Raw genomic sequence first — 23,584 nt, forward strand, 5'->3', positions numbered from 1 at the left:
TTGGATTTGGATTTAAGAGGACGATGTCAAGGGACCCATGAAGCTTCCTTGCTCATCATCAGATTTCGAGCAGATTCTGAATGCCTGTGATCTTCAAGAGAAGAGCCATTATAAAATTGACCCTACAAAATATATACTAACGTGATTCTGTTATCATATCACATATCAGACAGTACAGCTATGTTATACTACATTAAATTGGTATAAAATGGTACCAATATTTGGTACAAATCGGTATTATATGGTTCATTTGTATCATTTTGTCCGGTCTAAAACTGAACCACATATCAAACAGTATAAATTTACTACATGACTATCATATCCGTCATTACAAAAGATTTACCTTGAAGAAGAAAGTTATTAAGAGATAAGAGGCATGTAATGGCAGCTACTTCTGAGGTACAATAGTATCAAATTGAGATACATCTCCTGAAATCGCAACAGCAAAACACAATTCAAGATAAAAGGAACTTCCATAAAGTAACATTACACATCAACCATCATTTGAAGAGATGTGTGCACCTCTTCACGCCAGTGTCTGTTGCAGCTTTGGGGAAACAAAAATTTTCAGAATAGAGATGGATACCTAATGTTACTAACAGTCAAAAAGCTTCTCACTAAATCTCAAGTGGATCAGAATTATAGAATAAAAAGAAACCATCGCTAGAAATGTGGTAACCTATTGAAATTCCTCTTTCCGAAGTAGTTTACTGGTAGCAGTGAGCGGAAGCATAGACCACCATTCAGATTTTGATTCAATCAATGCCCAGGCTTGTGAAGGGTTCAGAGGTACCCTGACAATCAGTTAAAAAACAAAACAACAAAAAACAAAAAACAAGAAAGTCCAACATGATTACCACCAACACTGATTACAAAATGTATGATTAAAATCAAGTAAAGAAGAGACTGACCACCCTGCTTAAGATTTCTTACTAAAAAGGAGCAAGTATTAGTCAAATTTCTCAACAGAAGCAAAGTAGAATTGGCAGTAGAAACCAAATCTCTATTGTTGGATAAGGGAACAGAACTAAGACAACTGAATCATTTATTTTTCTTCTTGATGGATAGAGCCAAATTGTGTACCACCCGAACAAAAAGGAGACAAAGAAACAAGAAAAGCATCCCAAAAAGAGGAGGGGGGGGGGGCGAAAAATGACGAACAGAAGAAACTATAAAAGAATAAAATGATCCAAGTCCGGGTTAAAAGGTGCTGCTGTTATCATAAATTCATAATAATACAATTTACGAGCAAATGCTACTCACAGAACAGTCATCATGAACACGCCAAATGGTCTCGCCCAATAGGTTTGCTACAGAAAGAACAGTGAGCTGTGGGAAGTAATTCTTCTCCAACACTGGGATGGTGTTCGTAATGATCACCTCTTGAAACAGGCCACTGGACAGCCTCTCGATAGCAGGAGGGCTGCCAACAAAAAGAATCACAAGAAAATAGTAAGTTTACATGAGGAATTCCTATAATATGCATTTAAATTTAACAATAAAATAGTTGCACTAAAACCATAGCATCATAAGAAATGTTAAACCAGTGTTGAGGCACTTCTTTGTATCCTCTATGGATTTCATAAAATTGATCGACCCTCCATTTAATGTTCATGCTGGGGACTTAAATTGAACATTAGCTCATTGCAGATGGTGAATAGATAGAAAGTTCAAGACTCAACATAGTTAGCCATCTACAGAGTTACTTAAAATGCTCGGCATGTATTCAGTGGATATGTGAAGGAATGTGGTGATTGGATTCTTGATGATGATTATTTGATGGTTGGATTTCTTCGAAGGAGATTATACCGAACACATCACAAAGACGGTAGTCAAATGGTTCAAAACAAGAAAGGAGAGTATGGCAATTAGCCAGCTGCAAACCCACCTATCTATAAAACAAATACAGAACCAAAATTTTATGAAGAGAAAATGGAAACATATTCATTCTGAATTCTCTAGAAACCAAACTTATCCATTCCAAAAAGAAGAGCAAGATATTTAGGACATCTATAGGATATTAGGCATGCAACTTTAAAGAGGTGATACCTGAAAACAGCATGGGTGCTACAGGCGTAGACTTCCCTGGCCCCCTCTTGATGTAACAAATTAGCACCTTTTGTAATAGTCCCTGGAATAAAGAGTAGAATACCATATGAAGTTCAATCCAAATCAGTAACTTGTACTTGAATCAGTAAACTGAAAGGTGCTGTTTTCCCAGACAAACTGAAAGCTATATAATTAACTTGAACTTGAATCAATAACACAAGGCTCACCAGCTGTGTCAATCATGTCATCCACCATAACTGCTACTTTACCTCTGACATCACCAATCAGATTCATCACCTGCAAAGAGGCATTTAGAGAAATACTTCACGTTAGACAACATAGCACAACCTTTTCATCCACATTCTTACAAATTAAGATGAATTTTGTTGGGAAAGACTGATAAATGCCTGAAAATGAGGCGGCAGAATGTCTGAAGTTCAAATTTCAAAAGGCTTTTCAAATTCAATTGTTTGTTTTGTAAGAACTAGTGCCTGCTTCTTCTTCCTCAGAGTCCTTCAAGTCTCCACTGGTAGGACCTTGAAGGCAGTGCCAGTGGACAAACCCCGACCCACTCTAGTGTAACAACCTCAACAAGTCTAAGTTAGGCCAGACTGTTGGTCAATTCCATTTGCCCATGTTCATGGCAGAGAACCCCTAAACAGTTGGGGAAAAAATGAACTATGAAACCAATGAGAATGAAAGTGATAATGATGACTGAAGAAGAAGATAAATAGGGTGCAAGGTCAAGTTGTGGAATATGATAGTGATAATGATCGCTGAAGATGAAGATAAATAGGGTGCAAGGTCAAGTTGTGGAATATGATAGTGATAATGATGGCTGAAGATGAAGATAAATAGGGTGCAAGGTCAAGTTGTGGAATATGAAGGGTTAATGATATGGAGGTAAGATGCTGGATGAATGGTTGAATATGTGCAGCCAGAGTCCCATTAGTTGCCAACCATCAGAGTCCCACCAAGGTCACAATCAAAGGACTCCCACCTTGATCCTGCTCTCATATATCTTCTGGAATCTGACATGGAAAACCTCTCACAAAAGAAGTAATCATATTTCAGAGTTTTCTTGGATAATTTGATATGTCGCCCTCAGAACAGCCAGAATTTGCATTACAATTGAGGTGGAAGTCTTGAATACAGAAAAATAAAACCTAGAGAATATTTTAGAATTCAAACACCATTTTAATAAATCTTAATCATGGAAAACTGTCCCCAAGGCACTCAAGTAAGAAAAATAAAACCTAGAGAATATTTTAGAATTCAAACACCATTTTAATAAATCTTAATCATGGAAAACTGTCCCCAAGGCACTCAAGTAAAATTAAGAAATAGAGAATTGATAATGAGAAGGCACTTATTGCTGTCTTGAAATATAGAAAGACACACAGAATCTTCTGGCCAGAATTCCAGGAGTCAAAAATTTATCAGGGGAGGCTGGACCTGAACCAAGGTCAGGCTAGGTAGTGGGTCTGGTCTTCAACTGGGCTGGCTACCTTTCTTGAGTACTTTTTGGGGAAATACTGATCAGACCTTTTTGAGGATCTGAGTGATGCATCAAGTGAATGCTCTGCATTACCTGCATCTTTTAGTTCCTTCAATCTGAATCAAATCACTCCTCTGCACTGAAGCACCTAACGGCCTCAATTGTAAATAGTCATGGCATTTCAAATGACTCTCTTCCATTTCATCATGTGTCGGAACAACTCCCAAACCAGCTTCAATTTGACTAGTGCTTATTTTATCACTCCTAGTTTTACCACACACCCATCTCAACATCCTCATCTCACCCAAGGGACGTTCATCCATGTGATGTTTCAACATAGCCACCATACCATACATTATAGCTGATCATATAACCTTTCTATTAAATTTTCTTTTGTCTTAAAGTAATACGCTCTTTATACCAAACTTCAAACATGTCCCTCCATTCATCCACCCTATCCTAGATTCCTAATTATTTGTGCAACATCATCGTAGGCCCTAAAGTTTTCACTGCATGGTATTTCCCCTGCCTAAATTACACCACTTCCCTTTAAATCCTATCGCTTATGAAGTTCTAGACCACAATCTATTCTTGTTTACTCCACAACCCCCCCCCCCCCCCCCCCCCCAAAAAAAAAAAAAAAAAAAGAGGAAAAAAAGCATACACCAATGGCTATATACTTATCCCTGTTTTTATTTAATTCAATAAGCATCAACAAAAAGCATACACCAATGGCTCTGATCTTTAACCTCTTTAGTCAGCAAAATCTTTAATTAACAAAACAAATATGGACTTAAAGATGATCCCTGATATTATCCAATTGTAGTTAGGAATCCACCACCAATACCCCCGACCCCTAACAAAAAGAAAAGGAAACAAAAAAAGTTCTTACACTAGGCAATATACCATTATACATACCTTTAACTATGTCGAGTATTTAGCTAGAATGTTTTCCTTCTTTGACGCTTTCCAAATTATTTCTTTACAGACTATTATACACTTTTCTCAAGTCAATAAAGACCATATGAAGAGCCTTCTTACATTGTCTAAATCTTTCCATTAGTCTCCTAAGCTAATTATTAGCTTCAATGGTTGGTCTTCCTGGCATAAAAACAAAATGGCTATCCCAAATATTAGTTTGTAGACCCTACTAGGGAGGTAAATGTCCCACATGATTAGGAGAAACTACTGAACAAGGTCTTGTAACATGCTATCACAAGGTGGAAAAAGCATGGTCCAATTAAATGAAAGTGACCAACCAAGCTAATTACCTTTTATTCATCAAGGTTGGTATTAACCAAAGGAATGTGGTGGATGGTCAGATCACATACTTAAGAGCTTTGATTCCATCCTTCTCTTTTTAATAGGACAATTTAATGGGCCTAAAATGCAGGTACAAGATAGGCATGGGGGATTAAGCTTTACATCTTTACTTCCATTCATAAAGTATGAGAAACTCTGTATATAGATCTTTCATTTTCAGGCTACGTTGCAAGCAAACGGGATTAAGCTCTTATGCTTTACTTCAAATTCTAGTAGAAGTATGAGAAATTATGTATGCAGCTCTTTTGTATTCAGCTAACTTGTAAGAGTTTCTATTCCTAGTACGGTATAGTTCAGCTTCCGTAATTTGTTTAGGAGTTCATTTTCAATCTGTATAATAACGTAAGACTGCTCAGCCAGCTATGATTCTATTGATGAAGTATTCAGTATTTTTTAGCATTGAGAATCTGTAAGAATCAGATTGGTCAAAATGTCCAATTTTCAATAGGCTTCTTTCCACTTGAGATAGGTCTCTTGTCAATATTTGAATATTGTTTTCAGTTCTATCAATTACCAAGGCTACTTGATTGCAATTGATCTCTTGAATCAAGAGGAAACATTACTCTTCACTCTCATATCAAATGCCAAGATCAGGTATGACGAGATGAAAGCTTAATCTCAGTTTTAATAAACCAGCAGATGCTCTGTTTTATGTCACTTCCAACTGGGTTTGATTAATTAAATAAATCTGATTTGATAACCTGTTCAGCCCCAACTTTTGGGACATCAAGAGCAACTCCTAAGTGACCTTCGACCTTAGTTGGGTGAATGTCAGATCAGTAACTTGGCTGTATCCACAATCAACAACAAAACTGCAAATTTTGGTTTCCAAGTTAGTTTTATCCTACCAATGGATTGTTTAATTTTGTGGGGTTTGGATTAGAATTGTTAAAATAGATAACCAAGTTTAATCTGATTCATTAGTCAAATGGTGTTTAGTTTTACTTTTACTGTTTCCAAAATCAATGTTGGTGAGATCTGTGTTTCCTAAATTATTCTCAAACCTCTTACCAGATCATTCCCATCTTTCAAGGAGTTCTTATACTTATTAATAATAGTTTCCTAGAGTGAGTGGTTTGAGTTCTCAGTCAGATTTCTTGATAAGCATAAAATCCCCCCTGGCAGAAACCCTAATTTGGGTCCCAAGGCCCAACCAAGATGGCTGGTCAAACCCTTTAAGGGCAGTTTGGTCATTTTCCCCTCATTACTAGTTAATTCTCTTAATTTTGGAATTCTATGTTAATTTTTGGAGTCAATATTCTTTAATTCCTTGTTGACTCACTCAGTCAAATGAGTTCCAGTGCCACTGGGAATAGATTTTAAATAAAGATTTCTTATGGATAATTAGGTCATTTATTGCAAGTTAAATTCTTTATTCTGAGTGGTTGTTGTTTACTTAGTTGTAAGGGAGATCCTTGTCTATAAAGGAAACCCCAGTTAAGTCAGTCTTTGTTTTCCAGTTAGAGTCTAAGTCTTTCCCTCCTTGTGTAAGGCTATAAATAGCCCCCCCCCCCCCCCCCCACCCCTAACCTTCCCCCCATTGTAATGTTAGACTGAATTGAATGAAGAACTGAATTGTGGACAACAAGTTGTGGCTTTCTTGAGAGGGCCACGATGGAGTTCGAAGCCTCTTTCTTCAATTTCAGCAGCATGTCTTCAAATTCCAGAAGCCTTCTTCCATCAACAGCAGCCTTTTCAAGTAAGTACAGCACCCCATCCCCCTTCTCACCCACTGCCTCCCCCCCCCCACCCTTTTTCTCTCCCTTGCACCAGGCCCCAGAATCCCCTCCCGTCGCAGCCCTCTAAAACCCCTCCCCCCCCCCATCACCATCGCAGCCCCTTAGGAACCCTTCCCTACCCCCTGCAACACCCCTAAACCTCTTCCCCCAACCCTTGCAGCACCCTATCTCCACATTCTTTCTATCTCAGCTCCTCTCTTTTCCTTTCTTTGACTTGCGAAAAGTCTGAAAACAGAAAAGAAAGAAAAAAGAGAAGAAAAGAAGAGAAAGAAACAGAAGAAAGGAAATAAGAAGAGAAAGAAAAGATTCAGAAGATTGCCAAACATCCAGTCCAAGAAATCCAAGAAACCTCCTAACTTTGATCCATCCTTTTCCATCATCCCTAAAACCTTCCCTAACCACTCCAAGCTACTTTTGTTAAATCCTGTTCCTCCCAAGATCAATCTATACTATTCTCTTTCAACAGCTTGGGTAACTTTTAGTCTCCCAAAATCATCCCATAAGAGACTGTTAAACCCCTAAGACCTCACAAACACTTCTGTAGCTCTTCCCTGAGTATTCCTTGTCATCAAAGGTCATCCCATTAGAATTTTTTGTTAAATCTTTGATATCCCAAAACCTACTCATAAAAAATTATACATTCCCTTCTGATTTTGTTAGTTATTTGCTGGTTCAATAAATGAGATTCTGGGATAACCCTGAATTCTAGGGCATTATTTTAAAGAATCCTTAACCCTACAGTAGATTAGTTGAGTTACATCATTTCTTCATGGGATTGACTTAGAATGCTATCTGGAAGGGTTCTAGAATTATTCTAACCTGCCCTTGATGCAGAGCATCTAGCTGGTCCAAGTCTCGGCCCACCATAAAAAAGGCCTAATCAATATTTTTGTTGGATTCTATTAGGAGTCTAATAAGAGTTTGTATAGGAGTTAAATTAGAGTTTGCATTCATGTAAACTTCTATTCCTTGTAATAGTCTACTTTCCACTTAATTATAAATAGAGGGCTTGAGATCATGGATCAAAAAGCCATTCACCACAATCATTTCTTTCAACATGGCATCAGAGCCTATGTTCGGTTAGGATCTTCTTCTATTTTTTTCTTTCTTCAAACCCATCGCACCGCTGCACTATCGTTTCAGTTCCACCTCGAAGATCGAGAGAAAAAAAAAGGGAAAGAAGAAGAGAAGAAGAACCACTCTTCCTGCTGCTTCTCGCGACAAGAATTCTTGTTGCTGCGATTCTTGAATTCCTGCTGCTGCTGCTTTTTGCGATAAGAATCATAGATTAGAATCGGTTACTGCTGCTTCTTCTGCAACTTCCGCTGCCGCTGCTTCTTCTGCAACTTCTGCTGCCGCTGCCGCTGCTCCTGCTATTGCTGTTTCTACTGCCAGAGCTTCTACAACTTCCGCTGAAAGAGACTCCTGAAGAGTGAAGACTACTGCTGTATTTATGTTTTCTGTTTCGATCAGCCCAACCAAAATAAAAAGAAAAACAGAAAACGTAAATACTATGTTTGAGGGTTAGGTTTGTAAATTTACAAACTTTCAGGGACCTGTTTGTGATTTTCCATATCATCAGAATCAGAATCAGAATTAGAATCAGAATCAGAATCAGAATCAGAATCATATCAGAATCAGAATCAGAATCAGAAAAGAAAAAAAGTATTCTTTATAAGTATTTTTTTAATTCTATCGTTTGTTTGGGTGGTTTGGCTATTGTATTCTGCGACATTTCAGTTACTTTGAAAGGTTGAAGACTGAAGAACCTGAGATAATTTTGTCAACATGACAACTATTGACGGTACAGCCTCGACCACTGCTTCCTCTACTACCCATACCAACTCCTACCTTGCTATATCAGGTAAAACTTTTACAAGCTTTCAAGCATCTTCAGTTTCTACTCCTTGGATCATTGATACAGGAGCCACAGATCATATGACAAGTTTATCCTCTTCTTTCTTACAATATTCTCCAACTTCTGGAAATGATAAAGTTCGAATCGCTGATGGCTCATATTCTTCTATTGCTGGAAAAGGAACCATTCAGCATTCTCCATCACTTTCTTTGTCTAAAGTTTTACATGTTCCCTCTTTCTCTAGTAACTTGCTCTCTATCAGTAGTCTTACACATGACTTGAATTGTAAAGTGACTTTTTTCCCATCTTACTGTGTCCTTCAGGATCTGGTCACAGGGAAGGAGATTGGACGTGGTAAACTAGACAATGGACTTTATTTGCTTGAGCCGATTGGAGAATCTGCGTCTACTTTGACTACATCTTCTAATCCAGTCCATTCGGTAAAATCAGACCTTCATCAGTGGCACCGTAGGCTAGGTCACCCCCCTCTAGGAACTCTTAAGAAAATATTTCCTGATTTGGTTTCTTCTTATAATGAGGATAATTTTTTTTGCGAAGCCTGCATTTTTGCAAAGCAGACTCGTTCTACTTATTTACCTTCTCTTCATAACAGAAGACCTATTCCTTGTATGCTAATTCATACTAATGTGTGGGGTCCCTGCCGACGTGTATCTATTACTGGCCATAGGTACTTTGTTACTTTTATTGATTGTCACTCTCGTTCTACATAGATTTATCTTTTAAAACAAAAAAAATGAGGTTTTCCGATGTTTTCGTGATTTTCATAATATGATTAAAACTCAGTTCAATGCCACTGTAAAGATCCTTCGCAGTGACAATGGCACCGAGTATATTGATGGTGAATTTCAAAGATATCTCTCTGACTCTGGCATAATACATCAGACCAGTTGCGTTGATACGGCTGCCCAAAATGGGGTGGCCGAAAGGAAGAATCGGCATCTCTTAGAGATAGCCCGTTCCATTAAGATTGCTATGAATGTACCTGACCAGTACTGGAGTGATGCTATACTCAATGCTTCTTACCTTCTGAATAAGATGCCCAGTAGGATACTTGGTTTTAAATGTCCTAATGAGATTCTTCAGGGAGCCTCTTCTTTTGTTGTTCCCCCAAAGGTTTTTGGATGCGTGTGCTATGCCAGAATCACAGCCCACCAGAGTAAGCTGGCTCCCCGCGGCCTACGTTGCATATTTTTGGGGTATTCTACTACTCAGAAAGGGTACAAATGTTATCATCCTCCCTCTAGGAAAACCATTGTATCCATGGATGTAATTTTTCATGAGTTTTGCCCTTACTATACACCTCTCCAGGGGGAGAGTCCTAGAGGAGAGGTGTTCTTTCCGACTCTAGATCTTCCTATCATAGACCAACACAACTTTAGAGTCCCAGAAGAGTTTCCTGACCAGGGGGAGACTTCGGCCAGTATAACTAAGGACTCTAATCCACCCCCTTCGTTTTCTGAACTATGTGAAGAACCTAGCCAGGGGGAGACCACTCCTGTGAGACACACTGTTGGGGTCTTTTAAAACCAGATTGACCAGAATAAGGAGGTGAAGACTTATCAGAGGAAGAAATACAACCGGCTAAAGCAAGTGGAGAAAGGTGATACGTTACCACTTGGGTCTCCCTGCTCCGGAATCGATTCTACCGAGGTATCTTCTTCCAATCTTCCTATTGCTGTTAGAAAAGGGGTCAGATCTTGTACTCAACATCCTATAGCTAAATATGTTTCTTATAACTCTTTGTCTGACTCCTACCATGCTTTTATATCCTCTCTGTCATCTGTATCTATTCCTAAAAGTTGGCAGGAAGCCTATGCTGATAAGAAATGGAAGGAAGCTATGGTAGAGGAAATGCAGGCAATGAAGAAAAATGACACTTGAGAGCTGATTACACTTCCTCCAGGAAAAAAACCAGTGGGCTGCAAATGGGTATTTGTGGTTAAACAAAATATGGATGGATCAGTCAACAAGTTGAAAGCTATACTAGTTGCAAAGGAGTTTACCCAGACCTATGGGATTGATTATCAGGAGACCTTTGCCCCTGTTGCGAAACTAAATACTGTCAGAGTTTTGTTGTATGTAGCTGTGAACAAACACTGGAACTTGCACCAACTAGACGTAAAGAATGCCTTCTTACATGGGGAGTTAGCAGAAGAGGTCTATATGGAAATCCCACATGGTTTTTCCGATGACAATACTGCAGGGAAAGTCTGTCGGTTGAAGAGGTCAATATATGGGTTAAAACAGTCTCCTAGATGCTGGTTTGGACGCCTTCTGAAGGCAATGACTTCTATTAGGTACAAGCAAAGCAATGCTGATCATACACTATTTGTCAAGAAGTCAGGTACTAACATCACACTTCTCATTGTTTATGTAGACGATATTGTCATCACAGGGAATGATGGTGAAGAAATTCAAAAGTTAAAAGACTTTCTTGGTAAAGAGTTTGAAATTAAAGATCTAGGGAAGTTACAGTATTTCTTAGGGATTGAGGTGGCTCGATCAAATAAAGGTATATTCCTATCCTAAAGAAAGTATGTCCTAGATCTATTATCAGAAGTGGGAATGTTGGGGTGTAAACCAGTTGATAGCCCTGTTGAAGCTAGAGCTAAACTTAAAGAAAAAGAGGGAGAACCAGTGGACAAAGGAAGATACCAAAGGCTGGTAGGGAAGCTTATTTACTTGTCCCACACCAGGCCAGACATCGCTTATGCTGTAGGATAGTGAGCCAATTCATGCATGATCCATATTTAGCTCATATGAAGGTCATTACAGAATACTACAGTATTTGAAGGGAACTCCTGGAAAAGGAATACTTCTATCACCCACCGATAATCTAAAAGTAAAAGCATACACTGATGCAGATTGGGCTGGATCTCCAGACAGGAAGTCAATTTCAGGTTACTGTACCTTTGTTGGAGGTAATCTAGTTACTTGGAGAAGTAAGAAACAGAATGTGGTAGCTTTATCTAGTACCGAAGCTGAATATAAAGCTATGGTTCGTGGAGTTTGTGAGCTACTATGGTTGAAAGGCTTGCTGCAAGATATTGGAGTCCAAGTTCCAAACCCTATGATGTTATATTGTGACAACAAGTCTGCTATTAGTATTGCTAATAATCCAGTGCAACATGATCGAACTAAGCACATTGAAATTGACAGGTTTTTTGTCAAAGGAAAGTTGAAACAAGGGCTTATCTGCATGCCTTTTGTAAGATCTGGAGACCAAGTAGCAGATGTTTTCACTAAGGGTTTGAAAGAAAGAGATTTCCTTCCTATTGTAGGCAAGTTGGGCATGACTAATATCTATGCCTCAACTTGAGGGGGAGTGTTGGATTCTATTAGGAGTCTAATAAGAGTTTGTATAGGAGTTAAATTAGAGTTTGCATTCATGTAAACTTCTATTCCTTGTAATAGTCTACTTTCCACTTAATTATAAATAGAGGGCTTGAGATCATGGATCAAAAAGCCATTCACCACAATCGTTTCTTTCAACAATTTTGCTAAGAGATATTCTTGAATGAACGCCCAGCTCAATTAAAGCCCTGCCCAAGTAATGAGTTAGCCAGGACCCTCGACAAAAGTCCAATCCTAAGCCTAAATGATAGACTTGGTACAAGTTGGACTTTTGTGTTTTGTTATTATTAATTAAGCACATGTAATGTATGGGTGGTAAGTAGTCTCTCATCTATTTATTTTCTTTTGTTCCCCCCTACTTGCAACCACGATAACTTTGGGTTTTTTCTATCCTTCATTATACTAGAGTCGGTCTTGGCTGCCAGCCTTGTAAGGTCTGCACCAACACACAACCCCCCCCCCCCAAAAAAAAAAAAAAAAGATATATATATATACATAAATAAAAAAAGAGAAAAGAGAAAATAAAGATGAGAGATCCTCCTTAGTCAAAACCAAGAAATGATGGCAATCACCCACTACATATGGGTGAAGACCCAAGCACCATGAGTACTCACTCGAAACAGTCTACCTAATTAATATCCTAGAATTTTAGTATGGTATCAACAGAAGTTAATAGACATTAGCACTACCATCTAATAGAATCAATACCTCAGCAACGTTGTGGCCATGACGCCGTTTATCCACAATGGCAAGTGGGGCATCAGATAGCTTCTTGGCAAAAGCTCGGGCTCTAGCAACACCACCAACGTCTGGTGAGACCACTACTAGGTCATCAGAGCATATACTCTTGCTTGCTAGATAATCCAGAATCACAGGCTATAGGGAAAAAACACAGTAATTTGCATATCAGTAAAAGCAAACCTCATTAAGAAAAAAGAACTTCACCACAACAATAAAGCAAATAAACCCGACGACGACGTTGCTGATAATAAACAACAATGCAATAATTACCTGACCATATACATGATCTACAGGAATATCAAAATAACCCATGGACTGCCCAGAATGAAGGTCACAAGCAAGCACACGGTTTGCACCTGCTTCTGTAATCAAGTTTGCCACAAGTTTAGCTGCAATAGACTCACGGCCTTGAGTCTGAAGAAAAAAACACGAGCAATTATTAGGACAAAAGAATCTAAGAACCAATTTGGAAACAAATATTTAGGTTAGAGACCTGAAATTTACTATTACTTAAGTTGTATCCTACAAAAAGACAAGGCAAATGGTCAACACATGTGCAAAATTCTCCTATTACTTAAGTTGTATCCTACAAAAAGACAAGGCAAAAAGTCAACACATGTGCAAAATTCTCCTATTACTTAAGTTGTATCCTACAAAAAGACAAGGCAAAAGGTCAGCACATGTGCAAAATTCTCCTATTATGTAAATTGTATCCTACAATAAGACAAGGCAAAGGTCAACACATGTGCACATAGGAAGGCAACTATTGAACAAATAGAGAATGGTCAAGATTGGTGGAATGTCAATTTCCAAACTTAATTCAGTCATATATCCTCCCATGTCTTGGCATCCATTCTTGTATTAGCACTCAACCATTTGGTAGTCCATGCAAACTCTTTGTATTCCTGATTTTTCAAAACATTATTTGCCTTTGGCGGGATCATAGTGCGATTGAAACTTAATACACGAGTAGGGTATCATGGTCAAACTGTCTACAAAATAGGCTCCATCCAACCTACTACATGGCAAATACACGAAACAAAAAGGAAAGCCTTCCAATATTAAAATGGAAATGGATAATCCATGCCCTTCAAGATTTTCTAAGTTGCAATAAAAGTAAAATAAAAAAAAAAAAAGAAACAAAATTATGATTCCATGAACTCAGCTTGGTTGGATCAACACAGCTACATGATATTTTCACCTTAGTGAAGACAGTAGCCCATAAATGTTTTGCTTGTCAGATCATGTATACTTTTTGACCAAGGATGTCTGAGTGGTAATCAATGAATAGGCAAGTTGTATGCATGTCCACCACCAATTGCAATTGTATTTCAGACGGCAAATGACACTAGTGCTATTCGAACTATAGATGATCTCATCACACATTCACAATAAAAAAAAAAAAGAGAGTTACCTTTCTATCTGCTCTAGCATATCCAAAATATGGTATCACAGCAGTAATGTTTTTGGCAGATGCTCTCCGACAAGCATCTATCATTATACAAAGCTCCATGAGATTCTCATTCGCTGGAGGGCTGGTGGGTTGTATTAGAAAAACATCACATCCTCGAACACTCTCTTGTAACTGAACATAAATCTCGCCATCAGCAAATCGCTTTATTTTGATCTTCCCAAGCTTCAGTCCCATATTGCATGCAATTTCCTGAGAAAAATATAATGCTTCAGGGGAAAGGAGAAAAGATTCACTGACATCTGAAGTCCCAACACATTCAGTCCCTGGTAAAAAAAAAAGTGGCATTTACTCACAAGAAAGAAAGCTAAAGGTAATGACCCTCATTTCCTTGTAAACCATAAAAATATACACTTAATATCTGCAGCAATGCCAGAAGTTAATGTCATATTCTCTAGCTGAATGAGCTCACACTCCTGATGAGGTACGATAGGCCAAAACAAATTGACACTGAAAAATCTACAAATAGCAGAATCAAAGTAATCCAAAGCAGAGCAAAAACTTTGGCTATATACAACTCCAAGATGAAGATGACATCAGTATATCTAGAGAACCTAGTGGGATGTTTATGTGGTAAAAACATCAGGAGGCAATGAGTTGGGTGGTGAGAAACTGACATGGACAGAAATAGGAAGTCAACAAAACAGCAAAAAAGTAAGTAGGAACAAGTAAAAAAGTCATGGACAAGCCATTCAATGACCACAAGGTTTAAGTCGAGTGGTGTATGAATCAAAAAGAGGAACATAATTCAATATCAGCCTCAACTGGTGGTTAGATTCTTATAATTTATCAGCTGGAGTTTAGGCAATTTTATTCAATGCTGGAAAAAGACTAACTGAATGTGAACAGCTTACTAGCAATAATAAAAATTAAGAACAAAGAAGTCACCTACAACAAGGACAAGGCTCAAGCAACTCCCAATGACAGCTTGGAAGAATCCTAAGCACGACAAATAGTGCAGTAAAACAACAATAACTCGCACACACCTCCTCCCCCCCAAAAAAAAAAAGAGAGAGAGAGAGAGAGAGAGAGAGAGGTACTTAAGAATAGAGTTGGGCCAAAACAACAATTAATAAGGAATTTCTACCATGAAAGCTCACATTCTGCAAAAGAAGCATGAATGCAGTCAGAAGTAAATAACAATCCCAATGAATGATTACTAAGATATGAAATATAATAGAAAATAGTAATTTCCATTCCTTGAAATGATGAGTGTACCAGAAATGTTACAAAACACAGTGAAGGGCTGTTGTTTCATCATGAATGCTAACTCTCCAAACCTCGGATATTGTATCGAGAAAGAAGCACAAATTAGTAATTGCATGTAGAGCATCCACCCAAGTTCTGATTTAAGTGCCAAGAATACCTTAAACAGCTTGTGGATCTTCAAATATACCTTAAACAGCTTGTGGATCTTCAAATTTAAGTTCTCAGTCTAGATAGCAGAAAATGATGCAGTTCAAAAGAACAAAAAGAGCAGCACCAGGCAATCAAACTGGCCAAGCATAGATTAAGATGTGTAATATTGAGTGCTTAATATGACCACCTCTATGTCCAAAGTTTAGAGGAAGTTAACAAGGCTTCTCATGGTTACTTGACTGGAAATTGACGACTTCTGATAATCAAATTGACCACTTAACTCCACATAAAAGACATAGTAAATTGCGATATAAAGGCAATCAGATTGTCACACCATTTAACAAAAACTACCCATACACATAAATAAATAAATTCACCAAATGCAACAAACAGCGTTTGCATGGTTTTTCTGTTGCTTTCTATCCCACAAAGAACCCATCCTCGATCTCTATGTTAAGCGTAACTTTCTACTTCAATCTGCATAAAAGAAAGAAAGGGGGGGGGGGGGGAAATAAATAACTAAATAACTACTTACCTGAGAAAGTGAGGGGTTTGCTGTGCCGGAGAAAATACGCAGCCTGGTATCGCTCCTGTTCACTCTACTTTCTTGGTGAATTGGAGACCAGAAACTCGGCACTACATGTCCATTATCGACTGGAACGTCTGGTTTTCCGTTCGTGAACTTTAACGGCTCCAACAAATCACACCTCTTTACATTGCAGACAATCATAAATCAGAAACTAACAAATTCTAGGTAGCAATTAAGGTTATAGGAAATCGTCGAAACTGTAAACTAACCACGGCATTCCGAAAAGAAATCCGAGGGCGAGACTCATTAGAAATGAAACATCCAGAGCTCCCAGAACGAGAAATAAGGGACGAAGAAGAAAGCGGTTGAGAAGAAACGAGAGAGGCCATCTTCTTACTCTCTGAACGTTTGAACCAATACAGCAAAGTTGCGGATTTAAGTTAGGGTTTCAAACTTTCATCACCTCTGGACTCGTTCCTCGCAAAATCAGTTTGAAGATACCGCAAGAACTTCCATGACAGTTTTCTGATTTCGCTTTATTATGGCAGAGTGATGAAGGACAAAATAGATTCAATTGGAGCGGGTACCGTTTGCAGTTCGGGTTTGGTATATTCCTTTACTAAGAATCCTCCACTGACATGCCGGGGTGCACGTTTGGCCTGAGCCGCCCAGAGTTCAAATAGGTTTTAGCTCAAGATTTTGGCTTTCTGGACGGGTTAGAGCTAAAATATATGGGCATTGACATTGCCAAGGGTAGGCCTGGATTACTCTTTGACCTGCCCGGCTTGTCCTAACACGTCCCTAATTTTTTGCCCTTACCTTGGCCATGATTTTGGCCTTCATTCTGGCCATAATCATGACCCTAATGCTTGATCTCAATGAATTAATAATAGAGACAATAATATGGACAATCAGGACTAAGGCCAATGATAGGGTCAATTAGAGTTAAGGACAAGATCAATTAGAGTGGGAATAGGCTTGGCTTGACTTTGTAGGACTTATGGTCAAAGATAATAATCATTGGTCCTGAAATAGGGTTAGAGTGGAAATGAGCTTAGATTATAATATATGGAGCTGGGCTTAGGATTGCAAAAGCTCGACCCATTCCGGCCCTATTGCAGGCCTAATATGTAGGAAATATTTTAATCCGTTTGATTCATAAGATGTATTCAATCTTCTCACAGAAAAAAGAAAAAGGAAATTTGTATTTAACCTAAAAAGTAAAATCTTTGATGATAGAGAGAGAGAAGACTAAGAGTCCTATCATTTCTAAATTTAGGGCTTGTTTGGTTATATGAATCCAGATATCTCAAATCTATGAATTCACAAATGGAAGATTTATATTCATTTGGTTGTGTGAATCCTTGGATTCATGAAATATAGGAATTCACATTTTTACACTAAAAACATGAATCTATAGATTTATGGGTATGAGGTCTTACTGTAAAAGTGCTAAACATTTGAACGATGATTCCATAGATGTTTTTTCAAAATGAGTCTATAGATTTCATTCCAAAGATTAAACAGTTAATTTTATAAATCATGACTTCATATATTTGAAATCTTTAGATTTTTTAAATCTTCAAGCTCAAGTAACCAAACATGCCCTAGAAAATAAGATTTGGATTCTTATGTTTTCAGAATTTTCTTAAAAAAATATCACGTGTTTTATAGGGAAAAAATAATAATTTCAAGAGAATAAATTACACTAGTATTCCAAAATAGAGGCCTTAAACACAAACATCTATAATTGAATTTTATTTGACATATTAGTCTAATTTATCGCTGAAAATTGTTAAATCACTTTTTATTTTCTTTTCTTCATATTTTGATAGGAATATTTTTGTAATTGAAAAAAAATAAACATCATTAATTACACAACACTAAAGCTCCATCCCTCCCACCAAGGAATCGAGACCACTATTTAGCTCTCGAACATTGTGACGAAAGCCACACTCCTCATCTCAAGTCATGAATATCTTCAATCAAAACGACCCTAAATCTTAGCATTTGTGGCCAATGAATCTTATCGTATTTACACCCTCCATGGCGACTGATTAACTGCCTCAGTAAACCCCACTAAATGGCATATAACCCCATGTAAACAATATTGTAATCTTGGATTGCACCTAAAATGGCAAAAACAATATCACTTTAGGGATCGCAAGTATATAAACTAATCATGTGGGTTGAAAATTTGTTCTAATTCAGACTCTTTTTTGGTCGAATCTTGTTAAGTTAGTGCACTTGACGTGTGGTGCCTATGATGCCTAGCGTTGAATGGTCGCCACGTAATCTTCATTAAATCTCAACTACTTCAAACATGCTTCGGATCATTTGGAAAAAAAATTGGTTTATTCCATTCAAAGTAGGTTGATAAGACTAACACTACCTATATATAAAAAGCTCATCACCTATTCACCTTTACCCCAAAATAAAGAGTCGGTAATTGTGCACATCAGCGGCAAGAACCCAGCAAAATCGCCCCTGGTCTCTCGAGTCAAGTCCACGCAGATGAATGGAACCACCTCATTGGTCCAAGTCAAAGTCAAGAAATAGTCGGTGACCTTATCACTCGGTGGCCATTAAAGGAAGAAGGCCAAGCTGCTTAAACCTCACGCCAGAGCAATTGCAATTCTGTTGCAGTAGCCAGAGCGGCGGCAGCATGAGCGACATCCCATATGAAATTTTGATGAACATTTTCTCAAGGGTATCGGTGAGATATCTCTTTCAATTCAGGTGCGTTTGCAAAACCTGGCGAGATTTACTTTCAGATCCTCATTTCATTAAACAGCATCTGAATCGATCACTTGAAACCAGTATTTCTAGCCCTAATCTCATACTCAACTGTGGTTCCAATCTATATCATGTTCTCTATTCCAATCGTGATGATACTTGGGATGCTCAGCCCGTGAATCTGAAGTTTCCCTTTAAGCTTTCCAATATTGGGATTGTTGGCTCTTGCAATGGCTTGGTTTGCCTTTTAGGTTTCACGAAGCGTGTGCTTGATGTCATCGTTTGGAATCCATTTACCGGAGACTTAAAAAAGCTGCCTTTTGCTCAAAGTCGGTATCCAAATTCTCGTTTTCCTGTCATGGGTTTTGGTTACAGTCGATCGAAAAATCAGTACAAGGTGATTAGAGTTATTCACTTCCCCGCTGATCGTAGGTTGAACAGGTCTTCTTATTCCTTGGTCGAGGTTCATACCCTTGGGTCGGGTTCGTGGCGGGAGATCGGCAAAGTTCCCATTGAAATTCTTGGTTGGTCCTCTGGGACTTTCATTAATGGATCTCTTCATTGGATTGCAAATAGCAGTTCAGGAGCTGAAACTATTGTTTCTTTTAACATTGGAGTTGAGAAGTTAACAAAATTTCCACGACCCTATTTTGGCGATAATGGTTTTCAAAGCAAATTGGAGGTTTTGGGAGGATTTCTTTCTATGATTTGTACGTACCATGATAATCTGGTCAAGATATGGGTGATGAAGGATTACGGAGTGAAAGAATCATGGATTAAACTGTTCTCTATCAGCCAACCAATGGTTGTTGGCAATTTTAAATGCTTGAAGCCACTTGGGTTTAAAAAGAGTGGGGAAATTCTTCTGGAGATGCATGACAGAAAGCTAATTCTCTATGATCCAAGAAGAAAAACATTTAGAACCATCACGATTCTAGGTGCTCCAACTTGGTCTGAAGTTGGAACTTTTGTTGGGACTCTTATTTCGCCCAATTCGTGCAATTGAAATGAGTAGCAGCATCTGTGAAGATCTAATTTTTCTATGTTCATCATGTTGCTTGATGCTCTCTTTGCCGTATTTAATTTGCAAGGTGTGTCAACATTATCAGTTGTAGGCAGGATTTGTAGAACTGATTTCTTTCTTTTGGTTTACTTAGGTTGTAATATCTACTGTTTCTGGGTCCCAGTTTGTCTTAGATCTTGTGGGTTAAATGTATCTGCAATCCACATGCTGTCATCCTATTGTACTTTCGCCATGGTCAATTTTATATTGTTGTAAGCAAAATATCTTCCTGCTCTGACCAAGTTTTTAAAAATATCTTTCAGTTGGATAAAGTTTGAAGATTGGGATCCAAGTATTCCAACATTCCACACGGCTATAAAGTCCAGAAGAGATAGTCATGGCACCCAGATCTAAAATGCCAGAAAAGAAAGAAGTTGCAGATTTTCAGTTAAGGAGCGAGACACAGGGAGAGAGGGGGAGAGAAGAGAAGCAGAGCATGAGGGACATTCCTCACGAAATTGTCACTAACATCCTCTCAAGGGTACCCATCAAATCCCTTTTCCGATTCAAGTGCGTGTGCAAAGCCTGGCGAGACTTTTTTACAGATTCTCATTTCATCAAACAACAGTTGGATTATACAGCTGAATCAAATGCATCCAACCCTAACCTCATTCTAAACTGTGGATCCAATCTATACCATGTTCTCTATTCCAGCCACAATGATACCTGGGATGAAGAACCCACGAAGCTTGATCTGCCCTTCAAGCTTTCCACCATTGAAATTGTTGGCTCTTGCAATGGGTTGGTTTGTCTTTTGGGGTACTTGACTCGTGCTTATGATGTCATAGTTTGGAACCCTGTTACCAGAAACTACAAGATATTGCCTTACGCACCGTTTCAGTTTCCAGGTCGTGCTGTTTCTCGTTTTCCTGTTCTGGGTTTTGGGTACAGTCCATCAAAGGATGTGTACAAGGTGTTAAGAATTGTTTACTTCCATGTTGATGGTAGGATGATCAGCTCGTGTCGTTCTGTGGTCGATGTGCATACCTTTGGGTCGGATTCATGGCGAAGGATTGGCGAGATCCCCTTCGATATTCGTGATTGGTTATCAGGGGTTTTCGTTCATGGAGCTCTTCATTGGATTGCGATTCAGAGTTCCAGGCCAGACACCATTGCTTCTTTTGATGTTGGAGATGAGGAGTTTAGAGAATTGCCGCAACCTTACTTTGGGGATCATAGCTTTCATAGCAAATTGGGGGTTTTGGGTGAATTGCTTTGTATGATTTGTACACTTCATGATAATCAAGTCAAGATATGGGTGATGAAGGATTATGGAGTTGGAGAATCTTGGGTTAAGCAGTTCTCCATCAGCCAACCCATGGCTATTGGTCATTTTAACCACTTGAGGCCGCTTGGATTTACAAAGAGTGGAGAAGTTTTGCTGGAGATGCAACATAGAAAGCTAGTATTGTATGATCCAAAAAGAAAAAAGTTTAGAAATCTTGCAATTCAAGGTGTTTCAGATTGGTCTGAAGTTGGTATTTCTATTGGGACTCTTACTTCACCAGAAGCTTGTACTTGAGATGCATGCTGCATATGTAAAGATATGTTCTGGAAAATGATGGCATAATTCGAAGTATTCTGGTAGGCTTTGTTGCTCCTATATTTAATTTTTCTGTGTATATGTGATGTAGTTTGATTCCCCATGTTGTGTATACCGTGTGTATTATGTCTATGAATACAGTATTGTTGACATGATTCCAGTGCTATAGTCATTATTTACAGAATTAAATTCTGTCTTTGCATTTTCACTTGCATTATCACTTTTTCAAGTGGACAAAATTATCAAATGATGTGTTTTTGGTCTCTTGTAATCTGTAGACAGGGTTGAAGAGGCATCATCTCCCACCTTTTGTATTGACTTTTCCCATGGCAGATTTGCTGGGGCAACTCATTAAGAGGATAATGCTTAAAGATAATCCTGCTAAGCGGTAGGCACTCTACCATGTGTCTTGTTTCAAAAAGATAAATGCTGTATATGGATAGAGAGCCTCAGAGGATTGATTATACTCAAAAACAGAATTGAATATCATTTTTTTTTTCTTTCAAATTCCCTGAAGTTATGATTGTCAAAGGATCTTATATTTATGTTTTCTGTAGAACCTGTGAAAGTTGAATTTGCAGTGGGTTGGTTTCTGAAGGAGAAACTAATCATTTTTGCACAGTTAGTGGCTATTCCCTTCCTCCACAAAGGAGATTTATTCCAAGTCACAAGATAAAAGCCGCCTATTTTACAGTACCTGTATGTGGAAGATCAAATTGGTGAACCACACGACGGAAACCTTTCTGCACAGTTCAGAGAAGTCTTGATGTGTGGGTTCAATTCCGATCATCTGCTTGTCATGTCTTCTCCTATTGCACCTATCCGTAGTGATAATTGTAGTGATAATTGTACTCTTCACCCCCCCCCACCCCCGAAAAAAAAAAAAAAAAAGAAAGAAAGAAAGAAACCCACCCCATCTACAGCTCCTAGAACCAGTGATAAGAGACCAATAATAAAAAGGCTAAGAGAAAACAAGAGAGACCATCTTTTTCATCTATGAAACAATACAATGAATTTGCAAATTTACATTAGAGTATGGTTGGCTGCGAGGGAATGAAAAAGGGAAGGGAAGAGAAAGGAATTCTTTTTCCCTTTATGTCATTTGGTGGTTACAAGTGAAGGAAAGTGTTTTAGTTTTACCAATTGTTTGGCTGGTAAAATAATGTAGTTTTTTTTCTTCTAAAATTTATAAATCAACCTATTTATGAACTCTTTTCCCCTCTTTTTGGACTTTCCATAATGGGACCTGTATTACTTTCATTGCAAAACCAAAAGACCCTGACAGTTGATTGGGACTTTAAAGGTTTTCGAATCCTTGATCACTCAAACTTTGATCAAACATAGGAAGTCTTTAATAGAGAAGAAGCAAGCAAACCTGTGGTTTTTTTAAAACTAGGAATTGTTGATCGGGAATAACCCAATGGCGACATTTTATTAACAATCAAAATAGTGTGAAAGAGTTATCAAGAAAATTGTTACTGACGTTGGTTTTAGCATATGAAGCACAAGAACATCGAATATGATATTAAATTCACATAGCAGATTATTTACTAGAATAGAGAAATCAACCAGTCAATCGATCTGATCATAAACTCGTAATCTCTACAGAAAGAGACCACTAAAATGAAGATTCGACACTGATGTACCTAATAATAATGAAAGAAAATGACAAACAGAGATTTCAATAAATCTCCATATTCTTCAAATCCTAATCAAATTTTCCTCGGATGAGAATCAACTAGCCAAAATCTTAGGAAATTCAAACAGCTAGATTTTTTCTAGTTAAATTCATTCAGGAAAACACTTGCATGTGAATCCAAATAAAAAAAACAAGAGTTGCAGGAAGTTTCAGAAAATATGCAAAGATCGAGAGAGGTCAAGAGAGAGGAGTACTTGAGATTTTGTTTGGTTACAGTGGTTGAGAGCCTGATCGGCTGATCCTCAGAGACTTTAGGTTTCAAGCTTTCATCACCTTTGGACTCATTCCTCACAAAATCAGCCTGAAGAGATCGCAAGAACTTCCATGATAGTTGCTTGATTTTGCTTATTTATGGCGGAACAAAGAACAGCAAAATAGATTCATCAACACAGAGCAAGTCCGATGAGCGGTTCAGATATGGTCACTTGGTATATCCCTTTGAGTAAGTCAAGTCCATGCAGATGAATCTAACACCCCAATTGGTCCAAGAAAAAGTCACGAAATGATTTGTTGACTGAGTCACAAGGTTGCCCAGTTGGTAATGATCAGCACGTCAGTGAAGGATCATTGGGTTGGACTCTCCATATGTAATATTCTCTCC

The 23,584-nt window shown here is 38.2% G+C and overlaps 3 protein-coding genes across 5 annotated transcripts; 2 read left to right on the plus strand and 1 right to left on the minus strand.

Annotated features, from left to right (window-relative positions):
- Positions 1 to 16: 16 nt before the first annotated feature.
- On the minus strand, positions 17 to 16,619 carry LOC149013249 (ribose-phosphate pyrophosphokinase 1). Of its 3 annotated transcripts, none has more exons than XR_016173910.1 (10): positions 16,212 to 16,619; positions 15,949 to 16,122; positions 13,998 to 14,246; positions 12,854 to 12,997; positions 12,551 to 12,718; positions 2,277 to 2,346; positions 2,050 to 2,131; positions 1,264 to 1,423; positions 344 to 794; positions 17 to 91 (listed from the first exon to the last, which is right to left on the minus strand). XR_016173910.1 is itself a non-coding variant. In XM_089158112.1 (9 exons), exons 1-9 carry the CDS (start codon positions 16,329 to 16,331, stop codon positions 756 to 758), a joined length of 1,206 nt encoding a protein of 401 aa, XP_089014238.1. In that variant the 5' UTR covers positions 16,332 to 16,619; the 3' UTR covers positions 288 to 755. The 3 variants fall into 3 exon arrangements, 1 of the variants encoding a protein (XP_089014238.1); XR_016173911.1 differs by lacking the exon at positions 17 to 91 and having other exon boundaries at positions 288 to 429; positions 523 to 794; XM_089158112.1 differs by lacking the exon at positions 17 to 91 and having other exon boundaries at positions 288 to 794.
- A 1,772-nt stretch (positions 16,620 to 18,391) lies between these two features.
- Positions 18,392 to 19,976, plus strand: LOC149013250 (F-box protein At3g07870-like). The gene has a single exon (XM_089158114.1). The coding sequence runs from the start codon at positions 18,608 to 18,610 to the stop codon at positions 19,682 to 19,684; it is 1,077 nt and encodes a 358-aa protein (XP_089014240.1). The 5' UTR covers positions 18,392 to 18,607; the 3' UTR covers positions 19,685 to 19,976.
- On the plus strand, positions 19,680 to 21,436 carry LOC149013251 (F-box protein At3g07870-like). Its single transcript, XM_089158113.1, has 2 exons — positions 19,680 to 19,769; positions 20,005 to 21,436. Exon 2 carries the CDS (start codon positions 20,079 to 20,081, stop codon positions 21,261 to 21,263), a length of 1,185 nt encoding a protein of 394 aa, XP_089014239.1. The 5' UTR covers positions 19,680 to 19,769; positions 20,005 to 20,078; the 3' UTR covers positions 21,264 to 21,436.
- Positions 21,437 to 23,584: the final 2,148 nt, after the last annotated feature.

This window comes from Hakea prostrata, chromosome 6 (genome assembly GCF_041222555.1).
Source record: "Hakea prostrata isolate BN-2017 chromosome 6, UWA_Hpros_2, whole genome shotgun sequence".
Classification (NCBI taxonomy): Eukaryota; Viridiplantae; Streptophyta; class Magnoliopsida; order Proteales; family Proteaceae; genus Hakea; species Hakea prostrata.

Coding starts and splice junctions, on each gene's coding strand:
- LOC149013249 (XM_089158112.1), bottom strand. CDS start 16,331: ATGGCCTCTCTCGTTTCTTCTCAACCGCTTTCTTCTTCGTCCCTTATT. Junction 16,123..16,211: donor TTTCTTTTCGGAATGCCGTG/GTTAGTTTACAG, acceptor TGCAATGTAAAG/AGGTGTGATTTGTTGGAGCC. Junction 2,347..12,550: donor ATGGCCACAACGTTGCTGAG/GTATTGATTCTA, acceptor GCCTCTTTGCAG/GTGATGAATCTGATTGGTGA.
- LOC149013250 (XM_089158114.1), top strand. CDS start 18,608: ATGAGCGACATCCCATATGAAATTTTGATGAACATTTTCTCAAGGGTA.
- LOC149013251 (XM_089158113.1), top strand. CDS start 20,079: ATGGCACCCAGATCTAAAATGCCAGAAAAGAAAGAAGTTGCAGATTTT.